General features: G+C 39.6%; 1 protein-coding gene across 2 annotated transcripts in view; it reads left to right on the forward strand.

Moving 5' to 3' along the window:
- The window catches only part of ALDH1A2 (aldehyde dehydrogenase 1 family member A2), a 110,740-nt gene that overhangs the window by 71,569 nt on the left and 15,344 nt on the right, over positions 1–23,827 (forward strand). For both annotated transcript variants that reach the window (XM_020981778.2, XM_020981767.2), the window contains 2 exons: positions 20,627–20,729; positions 22,602–22,786. In XM_020981778.2, coding sequence (XP_020837437.1) covers positions 20,627–20,729; positions 22,602–22,786 — 288 coding nt within the window. The remainder of the gene's footprint in view (positions 1–20,626; positions 20,730–22,601; positions 22,787–23,827) is intronic.

The following is a 23,827-nucleotide window of genomic DNA, read 5'->3' on the forward strand; positions in this document are numbered from 1 at the left end:
GGTTTGTCATTTCCTTCTCCAGCTCATTTTACAGATGAGGAAACTGAGGTAAATAGGATTAAGTGACTTGCCTAGGGTCACACAGCTAGAAAGTGTCTGAGGCCGGATTTGAACTCATGAAGCTCCTGACTCCAGGCCCGGCACTCTATCCACTGCACTGCCTAGCTGCCCTTGTTAGGCACTGGCTGTACAAAGATGAAAAACTATATAATCCCTGTCCTCAGAGTGCTTACAATTAAAGTTCCTCCTTACCTTGAAATTCTTTATTTCAAGTATAGATCGAGTTCAAAACTTTTGCCCTTGGGTATCCTATTCTCTGCTACTGGTACCAATCCAAAGCTGGGAAAAAATAACACAAACCGCAGGATTGGTGAGCCATCAAGTGAATTTACACATTCCAGGCGGAGGAAGACAATGAATTAGGAATGCAACATCAGAAAGGCTTAGCCAAAGATTTGCCCAGTGTTCTAAGTAAGCTATTTCAGTGTCAGGAGCTTCTTCATCAATGAAACAAAGATAATTGTATCACAGGGAACAAGGAGGTGAAATCACAATTTAAGAAAATCTTTAATGAATAAAACGTATGTATTCAAATTCAGGTGTTTCCTATAAAGGTCAACACTTCTAAAATTGTCCTGTACAAAATCAACTTTTTGGCCTATTGCTAGAATCATTGGATGGTAGATGCGAATTATGTAAAGGTTCCTTCATGAGTATACATCCAGATCTAACACCTCCAATAGGCAGGAATTCTTGAAAATCTCTTCCTAGCTTGGTATAGTGAGGAAGTGACTTGGAGTCAGGATACATTTGAGTTCAAATCCTACCACAGCCACTTAGTAGTTGTGTGACTTTGGGCAGGTCATTTAACCTTTCCAAGACTCATCAGCGAAAACAGATATTTTGTTATTTAGTATCACTGCATAAGTTTATGTGAGGTTAGACTTTAAACTAATGGGCCTTGGGTAATCTCTTTCCTTTCCAATCCAATCCAAATAGCATTGATTATGCAGCTCTGGTAAATACTGGCTCTTGTGACTTCTGGGTAGACAAGTCACTTAACCTCTTGGTCAGTATTCTAGGCAGGTCTCTAAGACTATTCATGGCCAAGAAGGGAAATCCTCATCTTTGCATTTCTAATGCTAATGAAATCACGTCTGGTCTCTATCCTATTAGAATGTGAGCTCCCTGAGAGCAGAGACCACGGTTTTTGCTGTCTTTGTGTCCTTAGCACTTAGTACAGGGTCTGCAAATAGTAAACACTTAATAAATGCTTATTGTTTTTGTTATCTAGTCTCCACTGTATATGCTAGGCACTATACTTCCTTTTGGGACTATAATGACAAAATGCTGGCCTGCTCCTGCCTTCAAAGAGCTTCTATTCAATTCATATTTAAATTTGCTTATTTTTTTTTTCTGATAGCAGATTTAACTGGAATTAAATTTATTTAAGTCATCAGTCAGGACGTATACTCTGAGCCTGGAGAGGTAGCATGTGCAGTGGAAAGGGTTTAAAGTTAGAAGATTTAGGTTCACATGTTAGACCTGTGATGGTGGACAAGTGGTTTGACTTCTCTGGGCCTTCATTTTCTCAACTGGAAAATGAGATTGGTCTAGATAAGCCATGAGATCCCTTTAAGCTTCACATCTACCATCCAATGATTCTAGCAATAGGCCAAAAAGTTGATTTTGTACAGGACAATTTTAGAAGTGTTGACCTTTATAGGAAACACCTGAATTTGAATACATACGTTTTATTCATTAAAGATTTTCTTAAATTGTGATTTCACCTCCTTGTTCCCTGTGATACAATTATCTTTGTTTCATTGATGAAGAAGCTCCTGACACTGAAATAGCTTACTTAGAACACTGGGCAAATCTTTGGCTAAGCCTTTCTGATGTTGCATTCCTAATTCATTGTCTTCCTCCGCCTGGAATGTGTAAATTCACTTGATGGCTCACCAATCCCGTGGTTTCTGTGATTTGTCCCAGCTTTGGACTGGTACCAGTAGCAGAGAATAGGATACCCAAGGGCAAAAGTTTACATATGGACGATGAATAGAAGAGCCAACTCCGTTATCCATGCCATGAAGGAGACAATTAATATGGATCAAAGAAAAGGCTCCAATTTCACCCAAACTTTATATTTATCAATTGTGTTAACCATTTTCCACACCTGCCTTTTATAGAGTTGCAGCCGACTTGAGAAGAGTTTATTATCCTTTGCTCTAACAGAAGACCTATGGTTTTACCATTTTTTGTTCAGTCATTTTAGTTGTGTCTGATTCTTCATGACCCCATTTTCTTGGCAAAAATACTGAAGTGGTTTGCCATTTCCTTCTCCAGCTCATTTTACAGATGAAGAAACCAAGGCAAAGAGGGTTAAGCAACTTGCTAGGATCACACAGCTAGTAAGTGTCTGAGGCTGGATTAGAACTCAGGTTTTCCTGACTCCAGAATAGACAGAGAGTGCCTGGCACTCTATCCACTGCATCACCTAGCTGCCCTTTACCATTTTACATTTTTGTGTATGTATTTTTTTGTCTGTTTGTTTGTGGAAATGCAAGCAATAGATTCTTCCAAAATGAATCTTGATCTTTAGATTCTGAATTTTGTACAGCTCCAACCTATGACTGAAATGAGGAGATGAGAATTTTTTTTTTTATCATATCCAGTATCTGGAACACTCACCAAGATGAAGAATTATTTGTGATGGCTGGTTTCCATCTTAAAGCCCTAGCCCCATTAAAAAAGTAAGCAGAGTCGCTCTGATTAAAGATAGGATTAATTTCCTTCTTCATGCAGTTAAATGCTCAAGCAGTGAAAATAAATGTTTAATAAATGGTTATGAAAGGCCTGCTGTAAACACAAAGTCAACAAACAACTTCAAGGAGGTGGCCTGCATTTTGCTTGGTGGAGTGTTTTCTTTATTCAGTTAGATGAACAAACCATGATCTCATCATTGGTCAACAAGATAGTAGAGAGACCATCAAAGCGCACTACAGGAGAGTCCAAATTGATTCATGCCAAACAAATGTTTGTACCTAACAGCTGTATTACCACTGATTCTAATTTACTCAGCCGGGGTTCTCCTTTCATTTTCTAAGTGAGATGAATGTCACATTGCATGATATCGACAGCATGTCTATTGCCTGAGTAATGAGTTGTGTCAGCTCTGTTGTGTGTTTAGCCTCTTCTCCTTATAGGCAAGGGAAGTGTCAGGCTTATGTATGTGTTCACGTTCCTTTTACTGGAACCAGTGTGTCATGTTAGATGTTGTCACAGCTTACTCATGAGTCCCATAGAGTTTGAGTATGAAATAGCCACTTTGGTGTTGACAAGGCTTTTGGAGGCAAGGACTTTGAACTATCAGGTTATTTTCTTCCTCCGTTTCTATATTCACATTCAACAAGTACGTTTAGATACTGCTTTATCAACTTTAGGCTGAGTATTGAAAGACATTCAAAAGAAGTATAAGGCATAGTCCTTGTTCTTTGGGTTAGATCTGTTACTGCACTGAATTAGAGAAGAGGCCACAAGCTCTCCTTAGCAGACAGACTCAGGATGAACTGGCTGTCTGCTACCACGGGTAGGTCCCCTACTAACTGCTCACATATGTCAGTGTTTAGTTTTCTCAGTTTGATTGATTATACTTGTTTCTGATGTCAAGAAACTGGAATTTTGAATTTGGGCCTGGAATAGGACGGAGGAATAGTCAATCAACAAATGTTTATTAAACGCCTACTGTCTGCCAGGACACAAAGATGGAACAGTACCTGCTCTCAGGTTTCTTGAGGGCAACTCTTCATGACCCCATTTGGGGTTTTCTTGGCAAGGATATACTAGAGTGGTTTGCTATTTCCTTCTCCAGTTCATTTTACAAACAAGGAAACGGAGGCAAACAGGATTAAGTGACTTGTCCAGGGAAAACATAGTAAGTATCTGAGGCTGGGTTTGAACTCATGGAGATGAGTCTTTCTCATTCCAAGCCCAGTGCACTATCTGCTGAGCCACCTAGCTGCCCATGGTATTAGAATAGCATCTTGCAACCTAGGCAGGATGGAGTATATAAAGCAGGATTCTGAACTGCCATATCATTGGACCCAGTTGTTCTGCCAAGAGTCTATGGATAATGCATTGTAATAATTAAAGCAAACCCATAGGAAGGTGGTTTAGTATCTAGGAGAAAGCAGGAGAAAAGGAGCCAAAATTAGTAAGTCCTTTCAAAAGTATAACACATAAGGAATGGTTAAAGCAGTCAGAGTTATTTAGGCCAGGAAAAAAAAAAAGAGAAGCTGAAGGACAACTTAATAACTGTTATCCAGAGGTTTATTTTTAAGGAGACTATTTACTGATTAGTTATTTTCTATTTCCCTAGAAGAGAGAACCTGAGGGAATGGGCTGGAATTCCAGCGAAAGATTAGATATAAAGACATTGCCAATAATAATGATGTCAGGACATGGGGGGACATCATAGAATCTCCAACCCTGTAAAGCTATAATTGAAGATAAACTTTAGTGTAAAGATGGTTCAGGCTAACCTTGCCTACATCCCAGAGGTTAACCTAAATATTCTCTTCAGATACAGTAATCTATGATTCCTTGAGAAATTAAGTTTATGTATAATATTTCTGCTATGCAACCACTCTGTCTCAATGTCTCCAATTATCCAAAAAAAGGTTTGAGATTTCAGGTACCTCCTAAAAAGCTGAGATTCATGTATCTTGCCTAAACCTCTTGTGTCTGCCACATTCTAGTGGGAATCTGAATGAGGCATATTGACTTGCTCCGTAGCTTACTCCTGATCATTTCAGTATGACAAGAACCATCCGTTATGAGGATTCTTGACATCTTCTCCCCAGGCACAGACAAAACCAAGAAACAGAAAAAATGAAAAATAAGAAGGGAGAAAAAGAGAGAAGAGTAGAGGGGGAGAATTAATCAGTCTCTTTTTGTGTGAGTCTCAGAAATGAAAGTATGTTGTAATGCGTTGGCCAACAGCGAATCCGTTCCTCTGTATTTCAGCCAGGAGAGCCCCTCCTGTTTAGATCCCTACTGGCAATTTCTTTTTCTCCAAGAAAGCCACATAGTCCTGAAAAGGAGCCTTCTCCAAACCTGGGCAATTAACTAATTAATAAAACAGAAAATTGCAATCAGTTCTGGAAATGTTGTTCCGTGAGCAGATGCTTTGAATAGAGGAGTCATGAAAAGCTTTCCTGAGTCTTTATTGTTTAACATAACAAATTATTTTCTTTGAGAAGGACCAAATTACATCTCTCCAGATTGTAACTATTGCCCTGTACAGGGTAATGGTACATCAGGGCTTATCCAGGGATACTCCTGATATCAATCTTGCCGCCTATTCAAAACAAGAATGGGAGTTAGAGTTAGCCGGTGCCAACATTCCTGCTGAGAATCAGCCCAGTTCCATTATGCGTGGGGGCGCCCCCAACTCATCTCCCTTGCCTGCTAGGGGTGCACAGATACTGTTGAGAGACTCTGCAGGGAGTGCAAAGTAAAGAGGCTGCGTGATAGGAACACTATCTCTTATTCCTTCATAATGAGCTCTGTGTGGGGACTGGGGGAGTCTAGCAAAGGTCAGTTTCTTTCACAATTCATTGCAGCTGTGGGGCCATTGCCAGAGGCCACTCTGCTCCAAAAGAGCGGAGAGAATACAAGCACTTGGTGGGAGAGAGCTCCATATTGGGCGAGACCCTTGGTCCATCGGCCCAGTATCATGTAGAGATCAAGCGACAAGTTGAAGAAGAGAATAGGTGTTCTCCTTGATGAATTTCTTCTGGATGAATGTCTTCAAAGAGTCAGAATGTACCTTCAAATATGTTCCTTTTCTTAGATTGTCCAACCATTACACCCTTTCACCTATGAATTTTTATGAAACCTATCTTGAGGCTCTATTTTTTTTTTGGTGGGGGGGCCTATACATCTCTTGGGGCAGCCAGGAGGCACAATGGATAGACGACTAGGTCTGGAGTCAGTATGAGTTCAAAGTTGGCCTCAGACACTGTGTGACTCTGGGCAAGTCACTGAATCCTGTTTGCCTCAGTTCCTTCATTTGTAAAATGGTCTGCAGAAGCAAACTACTCTGGTATCTTAGCCAAGAAAGCTCCAAATAGAGTTGTAAAGATGGGACAAGACTGAAAAATGACTGAATACATCTCTTGGAGCGATGTGTTCCATAAATTTAACAACTTGCTGTGTTATCAGTAGTTGTTTTTATTTACCCAAAACCAAGTTGCTCAAGTTTTTGCACAAAGCTAAGCACCTAGTAGGCATTAGATGAATAGCTAATGAATTGAATCCAGTTGAGCTGAAGGGTGAATGTTCTCTAAATTTATTGAACTAGCTCATTTACTTTATCCATATCATTTATGATTTTATAGACTTAGACCCTGTCTACCTTTAGTCTTTCCAAACCAAAGGGTCCTGATATTTTCATCTTTTCTTTGTAAAACAGCCTTTATAGTTTAGTTACCTTTCACTGGACCATCTTAAGTTCTTCTATTTATGTGTCTATGTATGTATGTATCTATCATATATGTATATATATATATATATATATATATATATACACACACACACACACAGATACATACTAAAATATATATGTATAAATATACACATGAATATATACTTACACACATACATATATAGATGTAGCATCCAGAATCTCACATTGCAGTATAGATTTCAGTAGACCATGATTTTCTATAACGGTAAAATAAAATTTTCTTCTTTGTCTTCACTTTCCTTGTTGATGCCCAACATTTGTTGGTCTGTTTTTGGCAGTGGCATAATCTTGCAGGGTCTTATGCTCTTTCTAGTGACAAAGCCCTTTCCTATGCCATAGCTGTAAGCTCAGAAGTTTAGTTAGCATCTTTATTCCTTTTGAGATGGGAAGAAAAAGTGTCTGGCCATGAGAAGGAGCTAACATTATTCTCCAGGGAAGATGGATGGTATCTCTCTCTGAGGTCATGGCTTTCAAATAGGAAGACAAGCTAATCTGTTTGCTTGTCCTCATTGAAACTCATCTTGCCATTATAAACAAACAGCTGGTTAATTGACCTTGTCCGTTATTTCTTCATGTTCCCCCCATTGGCTTAGATTTTATCTACATAGAATAATTTACTTGGACATATCATGGTTTGTTCCTTTGTTTGAACCTTTATAAATGCAGTTAAAGATGACCTATCCTAAAAATTATTATTAATTAAATTAAATAACCCAAATTATTACACTTATCCACCTAAGGAAGTGTCCATTTATCTTTACCCATTGTGGTCTTGTCTATAATCCAGTTCGCCAACCGTGATGAGGTTCCCAATCCCATAATGTCAGGGAATTGACCAAGCAGGAAGAGAACAAGAATACCAGGTGTCTTATCATTTCCTGTCCCAAATTTCCAACTGTCTGATGGTTCCAGCATTTTAGATTTGTCCTTAGGGATGGGAGCAATGAGGGAAGAGGTGGGATAGGGCACAGTTATTGCTCCCACTACCATACTTGACCTCTAAGAACACTTTGGTCCCCTAATGCTCAGTCTAGGTCCTAAGAAAAATCCCTTTTGCTTTTAGTTGAGCTGAGGCAAAGTTGGATTTTTCAAAAGTTGCTTTCCTAGGCCGCTAAGAGTAAAGTGAAAGGGTAATAATAACAATAACAACAACAACAATAACAACTACTCTATATAGTGCTTTATGATTTACAAAGCACTTTCTTCACAACAGCTACCACGTTGTGAATTAGATAATGCAAGAATTGTTGTCATAGGAATGAGTTTACAAGGCATAGATGTGTTATCCTAAGTTAATTACAGTCCAGTGCTGGATTGGATTGACTAACACAGCTTACAGGGTAACCTGTCCCCATTTTTGGTTCCCTCTGAGGGAAATGATTCAAGCTGGCACTTCCTTATCCCCCAAATTTCCCTCCTTGATGAAACTCAACTTCTTCATTTCTTATTCGTGGGCTAGGCAACCATGTGACCTCTTACGAGAGATGCCACCATCCCTGGAGAATTACATTAGTTGCCTTCCAAGGACAGGAGCAAACTTTCTCTTCTTCCAGCTTCAAAACCTGGGCTTTTTGTCAGTCCCCCTGCTTAGTTCTTGCCTCTGGTCTCTAGAGTGCTTCTAGTTGTCAGCTCATTAACAGTACTGGGTTGATGGACATGACCTGAGTAAAATGAATAATCATGCTATGGCATAGTATAAAGGATATAGGTATCTCAAGGTTTGGATTTAAATCACTTCTCTGACATTTGCTATCTGTATGGGCTTGGACAAATCAAGTAATTTCTCAGCCTCCATTTCCTCATCAGAAAAATGAGTGGGGTGAATGGAAAGTCCTCCAAAGTGCCTTCCAACTTCCAATTCTATGATTTTCCAGCTTAGGTTGCTAGTTTCACCTATATCCCCAGATTCTCTTTGATAACTCTTTCAGGTGATACACCCTACCATCTGAAGAATGACTTTCCCATATCCTACTATTATAATTTGAAGGATGGGACTGCATGAATTATGGGACTGCACCCCATGATTCCATTGGTGACTGCTTGATAAAGTACCACCAGCTTGTCATTTGGGAAGCAGTTGGGTATCAGAATATTTCTAACGTCATCCTTAGTTTTAAAAAAGTGACCAGCATCCTTCTAGGCATCATCCTTGACTACTCACTCTATCTTACCTGATATCTAATCAATGGTCAAATCCTTTTGTTCCTACCTTCATAACTTTTCTCATATACGCCCCCTCACTTGTCTTAACACTGCCACTGTCCTGGTGCAGACTCTTATCACTTCTTGCCCAGACTATTGCAATAGCCTGCTAGGGTTTCTGACTTCCCCAAGTTCTTCCCCACTCCAGTTCATTCTTTGCTTAACTGTCAAATTGCTCTTCCTAAAGCACAAGTTTGACCATGTCACTCCCTCCCCATTCAATCAACCTCCCTAATACCTCTAAGATCAAATATAAAATCCTCTATTTGGCTTTTAAAGCCCTCCATAAGCTGGTCTCTGCTCACCTTTACACACCTCCATGTACTCTGGGATCCAGTGACACAGGCTTTCTTCTGATCCTCACCTAAGACACTCCATTACTCAGTCGAGTTTCGCTGGTTGTCCTTGACAGAGCCCTGCTCCTCTTTATCTCTGCCCCCTGGCTTACTTCAAGTCTCAGCTAAAGTCCCATCTTCTACCAGAAGGGTCCTTTTTCAGTCCTCCTGAACTCCATGTATTCTCTCTGAGATTACTCAGAGGGGATTTTAGATGTTTTCTAACCCAGTCCTCTCATTTTATAGATGAAGACAAGAGAGATTCTGTCATTTGCCTAAGGCTACCTAGATAATAAATGGTAGAGGCAGGACTCAAACTCAGATCCCCTGACTTTAAATCACTCCCTTTCTCTTCTCTTTCTCTTTAAAAAATTCTCTTTCCATGTCACTGGATTGCCTCCCAGCTTGTTTCTCTTTTGCTTTCACCTTAGATCATAGTTTTGGAATCAGGATCATCAAAGGACCATGCTTATTGTCTGATAGCTTCCTTGTTTTGGTGTTTTCAAAAAGAATCTCTTACTAGTTCTGGGGTCATTTGCAAAATACTCTTCAACTTGCTTCTTGGCAATTTTAAAAGCTATTTTCTAGTTTCCATCTGATCTGCCATCTCTTCTTTTTTTTTTTTTTTTTTGCTTTTCTGTTCTCAGTTGGACTGTTTTTCCATTGAAAGATGACTTTTTCCTTGAAAGAATCATAAGCTTTGGGGTTTCAATTAAGCCCCTTTGAACATCTCTTTCCCCCCTCCTGTCATGATAGATGACAGGAAACTCTGGGGTCAATTGAGTCTTGGACCATTCACCTCCCTCCTTTGCCCCCAGCAGCAAAAACTTTATAGATGATAATATATTTTCCCAAGAATGTCTTGACCTTCAGATCTGGAAACTTGGAGCCCCATGGTTGGTTTCATGGTACCTTATCCCTTTATTCATGAAAGTTGGTTCAATTCTAATCCATATCTGGTGTTAAGAACCAGAGGGCAACCTGGGACTTGGCCTGACCCTGGGTCCCAGATTGGTTCCCATGAAGGACATTAAGGGCAGTCAGACTGCACCATTTCTCCCAATTACTCACTTACAAACTTGAACCTTAAAGTATTCCTGGAACTAGACAAGTCTATAAAGTGTCATGCAGACTGAGAAGGACCTGAATTGGTCAAGGCTTCCTGGGACTGTAATAACCTGCCCCATCTATAATTTCTCTTAAATTGGGGCTAGAATTTGCCTTACAAAGTTGGACACATGAGCTATTATTTTTAAAAATATATATTTTCAGTCTACACTTATTAATCATCAACAAAGACAAACTTTTAAGTAAATATTATTTTAAAAATATTGTATTTTAAATCAATAACTCCAAAATAGTTATTATTTGTTTAGTAACTCACTAATCATTGGGCATATGGGGTTCTTTCCTTTTTTTGGTGTTGAGCATAATAGTTAGGAATATTTTCATGCTGATAGATCTTCCTCTCTCTCTCCTTTACCCCCTCCCCCTTAATAACATCCTCAAGTTATGTTTATGGTAGTAGGATCACTGGGTCCTATGATGTAAATAGATTTATAGCCCTGATTTTATATTGCCATAGAGCTTTCTAAAAATGATTGCTTTATTCACCTAGAAATTTACTCCTACAATGTTTACTAAAAAGTCAGCTTCTAAGGAAAGTCTGGCAGAACACTGAGCCAGGAAAAATTGTTCTTTGGTATTATTCTCCATTCTCTGATTAACAGGAACTGAGCAAGCTTTTTGCATAGCTATTACAGCCACAAATAAGCTGTGGCCTACATTCCTAAAGCCTAAAGTAAATCAGTTTATAATGGAAATCCAACAGTGGCCTAAATGCATGCCAGGCAGCAATTGAAAGAGAAATTCAAAATTAACATAATCAACATAAACATTTCTTAAGTACCTACTGTATACAAGGCACTGTGCTAGACTTATCTTCCTCTAGCATCTGGCTTTCTTAGGACTGAAGACAAGGTATAACAATAAAATAATAACTATTATATTAATACATAGTATATATTTTTAGACCAATAAAATAAAATTTTATTTTTGAATGCTAGGATGTTATAGCCTAACTAGAAGGCTTACTTGATTCTTTTTTTTTTTCTCATTCATTCCCTCATTCATAGCTAGGTGTTATGGTGGCTAGATCACTGAGCCTGGAGCAGGGAAGAACTGAGTTCAAATAAGTGTCTCAGGCACTTATTATCTGTGTGATCCTGAACAAATGTAAAATATAGACAAAAATGGCATCTACCTCCCAGGGGCTATTGTCCTGTGGGGATCAAATGAGATAGTATTTGTGAAGCATTCAGCACAATTCCTGACACATTTTTTGTTGTCCAGTCCTTTCAGTCATGTCTGACTCTGTGAGACCCCTTTTAGGGTTTTCTTGGCCAAGATACTAGATTGGTTTGCCATTTCGTTCTCCAGCTCATTTTAGAGATGAGGAAAATTGAGGCAGACAGAGGTTAAGTGATTTGCTCAGGGGCACAGAGCTAGTAAGAATTTGAGGCCAGATTTGAACTCCTGGCAAATACTAGGTGCTTAATAAATTCTCCCTTCCCCCAACACTGCCCCCAATCAGTTAACAAGTCTTATCCATTCTACCTCCTTAACATCCCTCCCAGCCATCCCCTTTACTCTACTTAAATCACAATCACTCAAATTCAGGGCCTCATCTCTCCCCTGGACTATTATAAAAGTTTCCTAGTTGGTGTCCCTATATCTAGTCTCTCTCCAATCCATCCTCCAAACAGCTGCCAAAATGACATTTCTTAAGTGTGGGTTTGATCTCATCAGCTCCTAGGGGCTCAATAAGTTTTAATGTTGCCTCTCCTATGAAATACAAATGCCTCTGTTTGAGATTTAAAACCCTAATTTGCCTCCAACCTATCTTTCTAATCCAATTTCATGACTCCTCCCCACGCACTCAACAATCCAATATGCCTGCAAAGTAGAATGTAAGAAGAGAGTATTGTGAACTAAGGCTATAATGACAAGCTGGAGCCATAAGATAGAGGGAAGGCCTATTACAAACAAACAAAGCTTTATTTTTTTTTCTAGAGACAATAAAAAGCTCGTGAATGTTTTTGTATATTGGTATAACAAGATCAGACATGTGCCTTGGGAAGATTATTTTTGAAGTATATTTGAAGGACATATAAAAGAGAGGAGAGATTGGAAACAGAGAGAACAGTTAAGAAGTGGCTACAAAGGTCCAGATTGGAAATAAGGGGTGTGAAGAGGAAGAGACAGATATGAAAGATATTGTAGAAATGAAATCGAAAGGACTTGGCAACTAAATGGACATAGCAGTTGAAAGAGCTCGAAGATTCAAAGACAAAAATGATTTTAATTGAGAATTTTAAGCCTTGGTGAGTGGAAAAATTGTGTGGCACACTGGTGTCCAATTCAAATAGAAATGGATCCTTGCAGGGCCACAGATTGATTTAGAAAACTACAAATTAACATCTATATTACATTGTATTTTTATTTATTTCATTAATCTTTATTTAGTTTATTAATCTTTAATCTCTTTGAGCCTCAGTTTCCTTTTCTATAATCATGAAAGGACCAGGCTCATTGGTTTTGAAGATTCCTCCCAGCTCTAAATTTTTAATGCTACGTATGCTGGGAGGACAGGCAGGTTGGTGTGTGGGGGAGGGGGCTGGGGCAGGAATGAGTTCAATATTGAATGATGTTGAGTTGGATATTATTGCAAGACATCCAGGTGTAGATAATAATGACAGCTAGCATTTATATAGTGCTTTAAGGTTTGCAAAATGCTTTACTAATATGACTGCATCTCATCCTCACCACATTCCTGGGGGGTAGGTGCTATTTCTATCCCCAATTTACGGGTGAGGGAACTGAGACAGAGATAAATGAAGTGATTTGCCCAGGGTTGCACAGTTAGTAAATACCCAAGGCAGGATTTGAATTTAGGTCTTCCTGACTCCCAGTACATCACTCTATCCATTGTACCTCCTAGGTTCCTTAGATTTTCAGATGCACGAAATCATTTGACATTAATGAGGGGTCATGCTCCTGATCATTTTTTAAAGTCACTTTGAAATAAGGCATTGGTCTATAATGAATAAAATCATTCTTAGTATGGGCCAGCCACTGTGCTAAGTGCTGGGGATGCAATAAATAAGTAAAACTGTTCCTGCCCTCAAGGTACTTGCATTCTAATAGGGTAAGTGGCAGCCAGGGAAGCCAGGGAAGTGTATTTTGGTCTAGTTAAGTAATAAGGATGGTGAGGCATGTTTTGATTGAAGGGCCCTTTCTATAAGCAATGATTTAAGTTCCCTAGAACCTAAAGTAGAAGGCGCCAGGTGAGGGGGATGCAGGGTGGGTGGCCTTCTTTGATCCAGCCAAACTAACCTTCTCTCTGCTTCTCACACACCGCATCGCATCTTCAGTCTATGCCATTGCCCTGGTCATTTGCCATTCCTGGCATCCCCTCCCACCATCCCCTCTCCACCTCGTGGAGTCTCTCTGTCCCTTTAACACCAGTAGGACCAGGAGTGACAATAAACATTTTTGAGACATTTTAAACTCAAAAAGTATATATTTCTACTTGCTATTTCATGAACTTTCTCTACTTCTTTGTTATCAGCATTCCTTAGCATTCTAAAGACTTTTCAAATAATGGAAGAAATAAATCATGTGATTCTACACACAAGGACCAGATGTGTCAAAGGATGCATGTGCTTAAAGTACAGCTCATGCACCATATTCTGCCTTTACTAATCTCCCAAACTGCTAGTGCCTTCCCTCCCAAACTCTCTTGTGTTTAACTACTTTGTATTTGTTCTTTTTTTTAAAAATAAGTTTTATTGATATTTTCTGTTGCTTAAATCACCATGGTTATGGCAAATATCCCTCTCTCCCCCTTCCCAGAGAGTCATTCCATATGACAAATAGCATTTTTTACAGAGGGGAAAAAATAGTAATACAGATCTATACATTGAAAGAAGCTGAAAACATATGCAATGTGTAACATCTGTGGACCTCCCACCTCCATGAAGCAGTAGATTGGTCTTCTCATATCTCTTCACTCTGCATCCTGTTTGGTCTTTATAATTTTGTTACATGTACTTTCAAATTTTTGGTTTATAGTTGATCTTCACATTCATATTGTTAGTTGTTACTCTGTGTGTGTGTATGTGTGTGTGTGTGTGTGTGTATAATACATACACACACAGACTGTACTTGTCTCTCCATTAGAATGAAAGCTCCATGAATAGGCATTGTTCTTTTCTTTGCACTTGTATCCCCATCAACCATCACTATCCCAGTGTCAAGCATACAGTACGTACAAAATAATACTTATTGATTGACTGAATGATGGCAAGAAAGCATCTGGGGTGAAGTACTGGACAGGGCACTGAAGGCCAAAGAAAAGTGTTTGAGAACAGGTTTGGCTATTCTCTTTACCTGAACTAGGGGTGGGTTCCTGTGGCCTTGAGCCCACATGTGGCCCTCTAACTCCTCAAGTGTGGCCCTTTGACTGAATCCAAACTTCACAGAACAAATCCCCTTAATAAAAGGATTTGTTCTGTAAAAGTTGGACTCCATCAAAAGGCCACACCAAGGGACCTAGAAGGCCACATGTGGCCTCCAGGCTCTGGACCTGACCACTGGCCTTCCACAGAACACAGAGACAGCCTGGGAGACTGAAGCTCCTCAGAAGGACCAGCCCTCGCAGCTGATAGGGCTGTCTCTAACTCCCACTTCCAGCTGGCATGGAATTGAGCCCTTGATGTCCCTAATTTCCCTTTGCTGTCTTTCTACCCTTTTGGTGAGTGTTATAGCCTTCATCCAATATAATCTCTTGCCAGATTATTCTGTAGCTGCAAAACAGAATGGCTAGATTCTCCTTCTCCCCCATTTATGCATATCCTCCTTTCTCTTGGCATACATGCCCATTGGCATCTTCCTTGTCAGGAGGCCTTCTAGGCAGCAGCACTGACTTTCAAAGGAGTTAGCAGCAGGGCAAAAGAGATAAAAGGAGCACTGTTTAGGGGAAGAAAAATCTGACTGGTGGACTGGAGTGTCCCCATTAACCTCTGATTTCCAGCTGTCCTGAAACTGACTCTAGCTGCCCGCAATCTCTTTCTTTAGAAGTGCCCTCTTTCAATGCATAGCGATGCCCCTTCCCTTTCTTATCCCACCATTAGTATCTAAGTGTCTCTCTCTCTTCCCCTTCCAGAAAGCCATCCCATATGACAAATAGTATTTTTTTTTTTTGCAGGTAGCTACATGATGTAGTTGATAGAGTGTTGCATATGGACTCAGGAAGACTTATCTCAGTCCAAATCTGGTCTCAGATAATTGGGTGACCCTATGCAAGTCACTTAACTCTGTTTGCCTTGGTTTCCTCATCTATAAAATGGGGATAATTATAGCAACTACCTTTTAGAATTGTTGGGAGGATCAAATGAGATAATAATTGTAAAGCTCAGCATAGTGCCTGGCACATAATAAGTTGCTAGCTTAGTGTTATTATTATTCTGTTACTAATTTTCACAGTCCTTTGCATTTTTCTCATTCTCTTTTGTGTACTTTTCCTACCAACCTTTAAGTTTTAAATTCCTTGAGGGCAGGGTCCCCATCACAGCTATTTTTATATACTCAGCATTAGCTGCTGCCTTGCATATATAAACATTTTTAAACTGGACCTAATGATTTCATCAATATAAGGAACTTCTGTGGTAGAAATTCCCTCCACCAAAACAGATCAATGGCTCCTCTGTAAGGTACTCTTAGGAAAATGCCTGGTGGCACTGAGTGGTTAAGTGACTTGTGGATAGTCACCCAGCTACTATGTTTCAGAGGTAGGACTTGAACGCAGGTCTTCTGACTCCAAGGTCAGCCCTCTTTCCCCTATGGGATGTTGTCTCTTACCCTGATGTTATTGTTTAGTCATGTCTGACTCTTCATGACCCATTTGGGGTTTTTTTTGGCACGATATTAGAGTGGTTTGCCCTTTCCTTCTCCAGCTCATTTTCCAGATGAGGAAACTGAGGCAAATGTGTGAATTGTCCAGGATCGCAAAGCTAATAAGTGTCTGAGGCCAGATTTGAACTCAGAAAGATGAGTCTTTCTGACTCCGTATCCAGCACTATATTCACTGCACCACTTAGCTTATTGAGTTTAAAAACTCCAGTTTTTCCTCTTTTAGAGCAACGATTTTTAGCAAGGCTAATAATTCCTTAGACTCAAAGCCATCTTTAAAAGGTATATTTAATGAAATCTCTGATGCAATATTCAGTGTTAATAAGTTACTGAGATGAGATTGTGAGGCAAAAGGCCTTGCCTAATCCTTCCTGGGACAGTCTTACTTGTCTGAGTATTTGGGGATCATGCGGTGAGAGATGCTCTGGAAGGATCTGGGAATTGTCACTCCAAAGAATTCTATCAATTTCTGATTTTTTGAAAGTGAGAAATGGAAAGCAAAAGCTGACAGTTTCTAGCTTCTTTGAACTGAGAGAACTTATAGAAACTAAGATGCACATGCTAAGCAAGGGCATCAGCAAGGGTAAGGGCTGAGACAGAAGCTCTTCATTCCTTCTACTCCCCAGCCTTCCTCAGTGTTTCACCTTCTGGCACAAGCAACATATTTTAAGGTATAAAACAAAAAGGAACTTACATGAGGACATATTTTCTTATGGAATCCCTTCAGTGACCACTTTTCATTTTCTGAATAGTATTCTGGTCCATTCTGGTCCACCAATGAGGTAATTTTGGCAGAAAGTAGGAAGTAAAAAAAAAAAGTTTATGTATTTATTATTATTATTATTATTAGATGCCAGCTCTTTTCCAGGAGAGTAAACACATTACCCATGCAAGAGAATTTAAAAGAGAATCTCACCTCTTTCTAAGAAAGCCTATGTTTCTGAAGTATTCTTTTGCTCCTGGGGCAGAATTAGGATAAAGTTAATAAGATAAAAATCCCTTGACCATCTGTGAATCTACTTTGAATTTACTTTGTAAATCACTTTTAAAACCTCTAAGATAATCATATTTTCTGCTCACTGATGGTTTTCTTTTATATGAGCCACTGGGATGGGCACGCATAAGAATTTTTAATCTCTATTTGTTCTTTTAAAATCAGTACCTTAAGATAACACTAAATTCCTAGCTAGGGTAGAATCTAGCCTGCTTCACAAAAATAGATCAGTTCCACCATTATGGAGGAGTGGGGGACTTGTTCAAGGAACAGACTGCTCAGTACCTAGTCTCCCTTTCTTTCTTTCTTTCTTTCTTTCTTTCTTTCTTTCTTTCTTTCTTTCTTTCTTTCTTTCTTTCTTTCTTTCTTTCTTTCTTTCTTTCTTTCTTTCTTTCTTTCTTTCTTTCGTCTTTCTTTCTTTCCCAAAACTTTCTGCTGCTTCATAGTCCATGATTACCTTTTGCTCTCTTCCTCATGCAGAAGCATGCTTAAAAATCTGAAAGTCATCCTAAAGAAAATATACCCAGTTTAGTTAAATGGAAAAAACTCTTTTACTTTTTCAGTGATCATTGGGCTAGACTTGAGGGCTCCTTCTGAAAATAACTCAACCACAGCATCCCTTCCTAGCCTCCCATAATACTTTCAAACTTTATTACACACCTGTTGGCACCTGATTACATATGGTCTTATTTTCTTTTCCAATTATTTCACATTTATAAGTGCTGTTTCCTTGACAAGATTACAAACACCTTTTTTCTTCCCATAGCATCTAGCACAGTGCTAGGTACTTGATGGGTGTTGTTTGGATTGTATTTGTATATATTCTGTAGGTACTTCATATCTCCCTCAATAGAATATTCTGCTCTCTGCCTTGAAGACAGTAACTGCTAATTTTTGTCTTTGTATCCCTAGGGCTCAGGACAATGCCTGGATTGTAGTGGCTCTTATTAAATTTTTGTTGATAGATTTATTGATTTAAAATTTTTTTGATATAGGCATGTGCAGAATAGTTACTATTTGACAGCTTTATTTGGATCAGAATTAGTAAAGATTCTGAGCCTTAATGGTATATAATGTAGACAAGCCAACATGGTACTACAACATCATTTTTTTTCTTCTTTCCCTCTTTAAGATATGCTGTCATCTGTCTTTTAATTTTAGCACAATCCTTTCTTCTTCTTCTTCTTCTTCTTCTTCTTCTTCTTCTTCTTCTTCTCTTCTTCTTCTTCTTCTTCTTCTTCTTCTTCCCATCCCCTTCCCCTTCTCCTTCTCCTTCTCCTCCTCCTCTTTCTCCTCTTCCTCCTCCTTCTCCTCCTCCTCCTCTTTCTCCTCCACTTCCTTCTCCTTCTTCTCCTTCTTTTCCTTCTTCCTCCTCTCCTTTTCCTTCTTCTTCTTTTTTCTTCCTCCCTCCCTGTCTTATAACTACTACTATTTTGGAAGCCCTGTTGTAACAATGCTAGACATGTAAATACTTGCTGACAAATTGATATGATAGCATAAGTTATGTTCTCTACCCTTGTGTAGTACCCTACATACCATCATAGGATTTAGAGCTGAAAAGATGATTGCCAACCTCCTCATTTTATAAATAATGAAACTGAAGTCCATAGAAGTTAAGCAACTTATTCAAGGTCACATAAGTAATAACACTACCTGCCATTTATATAGGGTATTCAAGTTTGCAAAACACTTTACATGCATCATTTCATTTGAGATAGCAACTAGCAAAGTAAGCAGAAGAACTTAGATCCTCTGAATGAAAAGCCAGCACTCTTTCCCTTCAGACACTCCCAATTTATCCTTTATATAAATTGTATGTGCATGGTTGTTTGCATGTTGTCTTCTCCCATTAGAGGGGGTGCTCTTTGAGAGCAGGGACTTCTTTTTGCCTTTCTTTGAACCCCCAGTTTTAGCACAATACCTGACATACTGTAAATGCTTACTAAATGCTAGTTGACTGACACACTGCCTCTGTTTGCTTTAGTTTACCTCTACCCCATATCCCTTTGTTGTTCTGTCCATTTGCCTTCCTTTCCATGAGTTTCTACCAACACCAGCTCCTTTATATTTCTGTTCTTTCTTGATTCTCCCATCTTTTTCTCCCTAGTACCTGAAACACTCCATTTTTTTAGTCTTTGGGTCACCAACCTGACCAAGCAGAGCACTCATTCAAGCTTCATTTATGGCTATTCTTTTGCCAACTCTCACCTTCAAATCCATTTCCAGTTACTTGAGTCAGATTTTAGATAAGTAGTATAGGCCTATAGTTTAATATTAAAAGTAGCCCTAGAGCTGTCTGGAGTTCTTTTAAGCAGTCCTACCTAGAGGCAGGAGCTATATTTGATGGCCACTTTCCAGTCCTAAGTTTGTATTAAAGGAATCACATTCTAATCCTTGACCTTAAAAAAATGTTTTGTTGATGTCTTTTATTTTTATGTCCAGTCATTTCTATTTATACCTCCTTGCCCTCTCTTCTCCTAACCAGTAAGCCATCCCTTGTAACGATCAGTTAGTGAGCATTTATTAGTTGCCTACTATATGCCAGGCACTGTGCTAAATGTTGAGGATAAAAAGAAAGGCAAAAACAAACAAAAACCAGTTCTTGCTCTCATGGGACTTATGTCAGATGAGAGAGACAACATGCAAATAACTATATACAAACAAGGTATCTTTCTATCTATATGATATATTGGAGACAACTTCAGAGGGAAAGTATTAGCATTAAGGGAGATTGAGAAAGGTAGGATTTTAGCTGGGATAAGAAGGAAGCTAGGAAAGCCAGGAGGCAGAGATGAGGAGGGAGAGCATTCCAAGCATGGGGGACAGCAAGTAAACATTCATGAAGCTGGGAGATGGAGTGTCTTGTGAGAGGACCTTCAGGGAGGCCAAGACCAACTTTCTTGGGGACCTCATCACTGTTTATGCAACACTGTGCACTATAGTATTCTCCTATCCCCAGCTCCCAAGGAAAGGAAAAGTTCATTTTCTCGTTTCTTCTCTAGGTCTATTTTAATTACACAGCATTTCGCTGTCTCTTTCATTAGTTTATTGTAATACGTGGCATTTTTAAAAAGAACACTTGAATAATGTGTTTTACATCCATCTGTAGTTGGACATGTAGTTGCTTTTGATATCAAATAGAGAGCAGTTTGGCTTTCTTTAAAGGCCAAAATCTGAATACCAAGGCCATGATCCAAGTTTAGAAATCTCACTGTGCTAATTTGGGCCATGGCATGCATGCCAGTTACTCAGACAGAAGATCACTCAGTGTTCAAGGTACCAGATTAGAAGCCTCTCCCCTCCTCTCTTTTTTCTGTTCATTTCAGCTATGATAGTAAAACAACTCTCCAAGATATTTCCATAGACCTTAAAGACCTAAAAAAAATATCCTTCATTGACAAGTTTGATTATCTCGCCTGCTGTCCTCTTCTGGGAAAGGCCCTGTGAGCTATCTTTGTGTCATTCCACCAATAAGTCTTCAATACATGATTATTTATTTACTGCTACAACCAATTGCTGTCCGTAGCAGGCTATGGCTGCCAACTCTCTGATGATAGTGCATGTTAAACCTTTCTCCACTTCCTTTCCTTTCAGGTTGGAAAACTGATTCAAGAAGCAGCTGGAAGGAGTAATTTGAAGAGAGTAACTCTGGAGCTTGGAGGGAAGAGTCCAAATATTATTTTTGCAGATGCTGATTGTAAGTCAGCTACAGATCTTACACATTTCCCAGGACAGTTACACATAAGCTCTGTCTCTTCTCCTTTTCTCTCCTCTCCTTTCTTTCTCCTCTTCTCTTTTCTTCTCTTTTCCCCTCCTCTCCTGTTCTCTTCTCCTCTCTTTTCCTCTCCTCTCCTCTTTTCTTCTCCCCTCCCCTCCCCTCTTCTCTATTCTTCTCTCCTCTGTCTACTCCCCTCCCCTCCTATCTTCCGTTTCTTCTCCTCTTCTTTTTGATCTCTATTTTTAAAAAAAAGCTACTAAGAGCCTGGTCTTTGAAGCTAAGCATCCTTAGCTGGATCCCAGTTGTCTTGAAGAAAAAATTATTTTATATTAGAAGTAGAGGAGAGAAACATTATGAATTAACAGGTGAATAAAAAGAGGCCACTTTTAATCCTAGGGATACAGTAATAAACTCTTGTGATGCTTCTGAATCATGTGACATTTAAACTACCCTGGATCACTGAGGGCCCTACTTTTTTTCTAAGCCTCTCCAGGAAAGGAGATTTTCCCCATTTCATCTTTATGCCTCCTCAGAGTTGGAAGGAACCACACACATCATGTATCCTAACTTGTATCAGAACAAGAATCCCCGTGACAGAATCCCCAACGGGTGGTCCCTCAGCTTCTTCTTGATGTCCCATACTGATGAAGGGCTCCCTGATTCCCAAGGTGGCCCATGCTACTTTTAGACAGCCCTCATGGTCGGGGGAATTCCAAACTCTGCCTTTTTTTTCAACTTCTACTAATTGTTCCTAGTTCTCTCCTCTGGGACCAGGAAGAACAGACTGAATCCCTTTTTTCACGTGGTGGCCCCATTTTTTTAATCTTCAGTTTTATCAGTGGGTCGATGATTTTGTAAGTGATGTGGTCATAGGATCACAGATTTAAAGCCAGAAGTTGAGGTGTACTAGAGCCCACTCAAACCGGCTTGTGAGAGTCGATTGTTGTATTTTCAAGGTGAACATTTACACCTTAGAAATCAACAAATGCTACGAACTGGGGCTTGATTTACTGTGTGGTTCATTCCTAGGCTTAAGAAAGTGATGGAGAAAATATTAATGCAGATTATATTTAAATGGGTTGTGCATGCATTTCCCCCCCGTAGAGACATAGTTGTTAAGCATTTACCAGCACGCTGTTAGCCAGAATGGACCTTGAAGGCCAGCAGATCCAACCCTCCCATTTCCCAGATGATGAAACTGAGGCTTAGTAAGATCAATTCAGTCAGATCAAATTTACGTGGCTAATAAATGTCTAAGGGCAGGAGGTAAGCCCAAGTCTTTTTGACTCTTACACCAGTGCCCCCTCTACTATCATGGGCTACCTCTTCTATTCAGCATCTGGCACATATATAAACACCTAGTACATCTTTGCTTACTTGATTTCATCAGAAAGTCCAGTTGTTTAACCTCCCGGTTTGTCCCTTACCTAGCTAAAAATTCACCCTCTCTTTTAATTATTCCCTCTATCAAAAGGATATATCATCCATTTAATAGAAACTTGGATAACATTATTCCTTTAGCAGCTAAAGGAATGAATAAGGACACGAGGAATGAATAAGGACAAAGGTATCATTATTATGAGTGGCATTATATGATATATGTTCATCAGAAGAGTGAAGGGCATATTCTCTTTCCTGTTCCTATTAAAAATAAAAGTTACCCCTTGATACCAGTTGGGCACCAAACACCAATTCCATCGACATCTCACCTCAGTTGCCTTTCCAGCCCATTTCTCTCATGTATAGCATTGCATTGGGTGCTTTGGGGAAAAGACACAGGTGTTGGCTTCACTAGTGGGGAATGTAGTGGATGAGGGCAACACGGAAAAGATGGCGACTTTCATCTTGCAGTGGACTACGCTGTGGAGCAGGCCCACCAGGGAGTGTTCTTCAACCAAGGTCAGTGCTGTACAGCAGGATCCCGCATTTTTGTGGAAGAGTCCATCTATGAGGAGTTTGTTCGAAGAAGCGTGGAGCGTGCCAAGAGGCGAATAGTTGGGAGTCCTTTTGACCCGACCACTGAACAAGGCCCTCAGGTAAGTAATAAGAAATCTTTCATTTCTTTACATAGGCACCTGCATAGAGCCTCTGTGGATTCTAAGGAGGGCCCTCAATGTTAAGTCTCTTTTTCTTTACTTCCTCTCTCCCTACAAACACACAAAGAACTTTGCTTGTTTTCTTGAATGTGACTAGAAATTCAGCCATGGAGGAGTCTTTCCCTTTCAAATTAGCATCTGGATAGCCTTCATTTCTGGCAATTTCTTCAACACTATTTTTGCTTCTGAAAAAAACAAGGATGTCATTCCTTCTAATTATTTTCTTCAACCATTTAGGCAAGGCTTAGGACTTGCTTAAGAGCACCGAGGACTTGTTAGGATGTGAAGTATTGCTTAGGCCTACAAGAGCACCTGGCCCAGTGTCTAGAAAAGAGGAGTGAGTTGCTAGGTGTTCAAATCCTTGATCTATAGGAATGATCTGTACAATCTGGTTCTCAAAGCATAGACTTTACCTGAGTGCTAAGCTTCTGTGCAGCCCTACAGAAGGTAAATGTTAAATCAGTCATGGTTGGAATGTATTGGTAAGCATGTCAACCAAGTCTATTGCAATTTAGAGAATGGTGATAGCATTTTATAGCAAGGGATAGGAATAGGACTGGACCTGAGATTTTGCTGTTATGGAGAATACCCTCTACACTGAAGGTCTGTACATTCTGTGCAACTTATAGAGAGTTGCCCAGAGTCACATAGCCAGCAGATATCAGAGGTACCACTTGAACCTGGGTCTTGCATTGAGCTCCTCAGCATTCCTATCTGACATCTCCTACATAAAATGATTCCTTCAAAGGGTGGGTGGATGGGGGAAGAAAAGTAGAGAAAAGAGGAAATGTCTCTTTTAGAGAATGGAGTTACATCCTTTGACTGTGAGCTCTCTTGTGCTGCTCTGGGAAGTTTTACCAAATGGAGATCTGGTTTTATAGAAGACCCAGAAGTACCTATGAGAATAGGCCAGTTGTCCCGAGAAAACTTCTTATGAGGACCAATGTCACTTTAGGTCTGGACAGATATACTATGTCTTTA

This window comes from Phascolarctos cinereus, unplaced genomic scaffold, assembly GCF_003287225.1.
Source record: "Phascolarctos cinereus isolate Bilbo 61053 unplaced genomic scaffold, phaCin_HiC Scaffold_3;HRSCAF=262, whole genome shotgun sequence".
NCBI lineage: Eukaryota > Metazoa > Chordata > Mammalia > Diprotodontia > Phascolarctidae > Phascolarctos > Phascolarctos cinereus.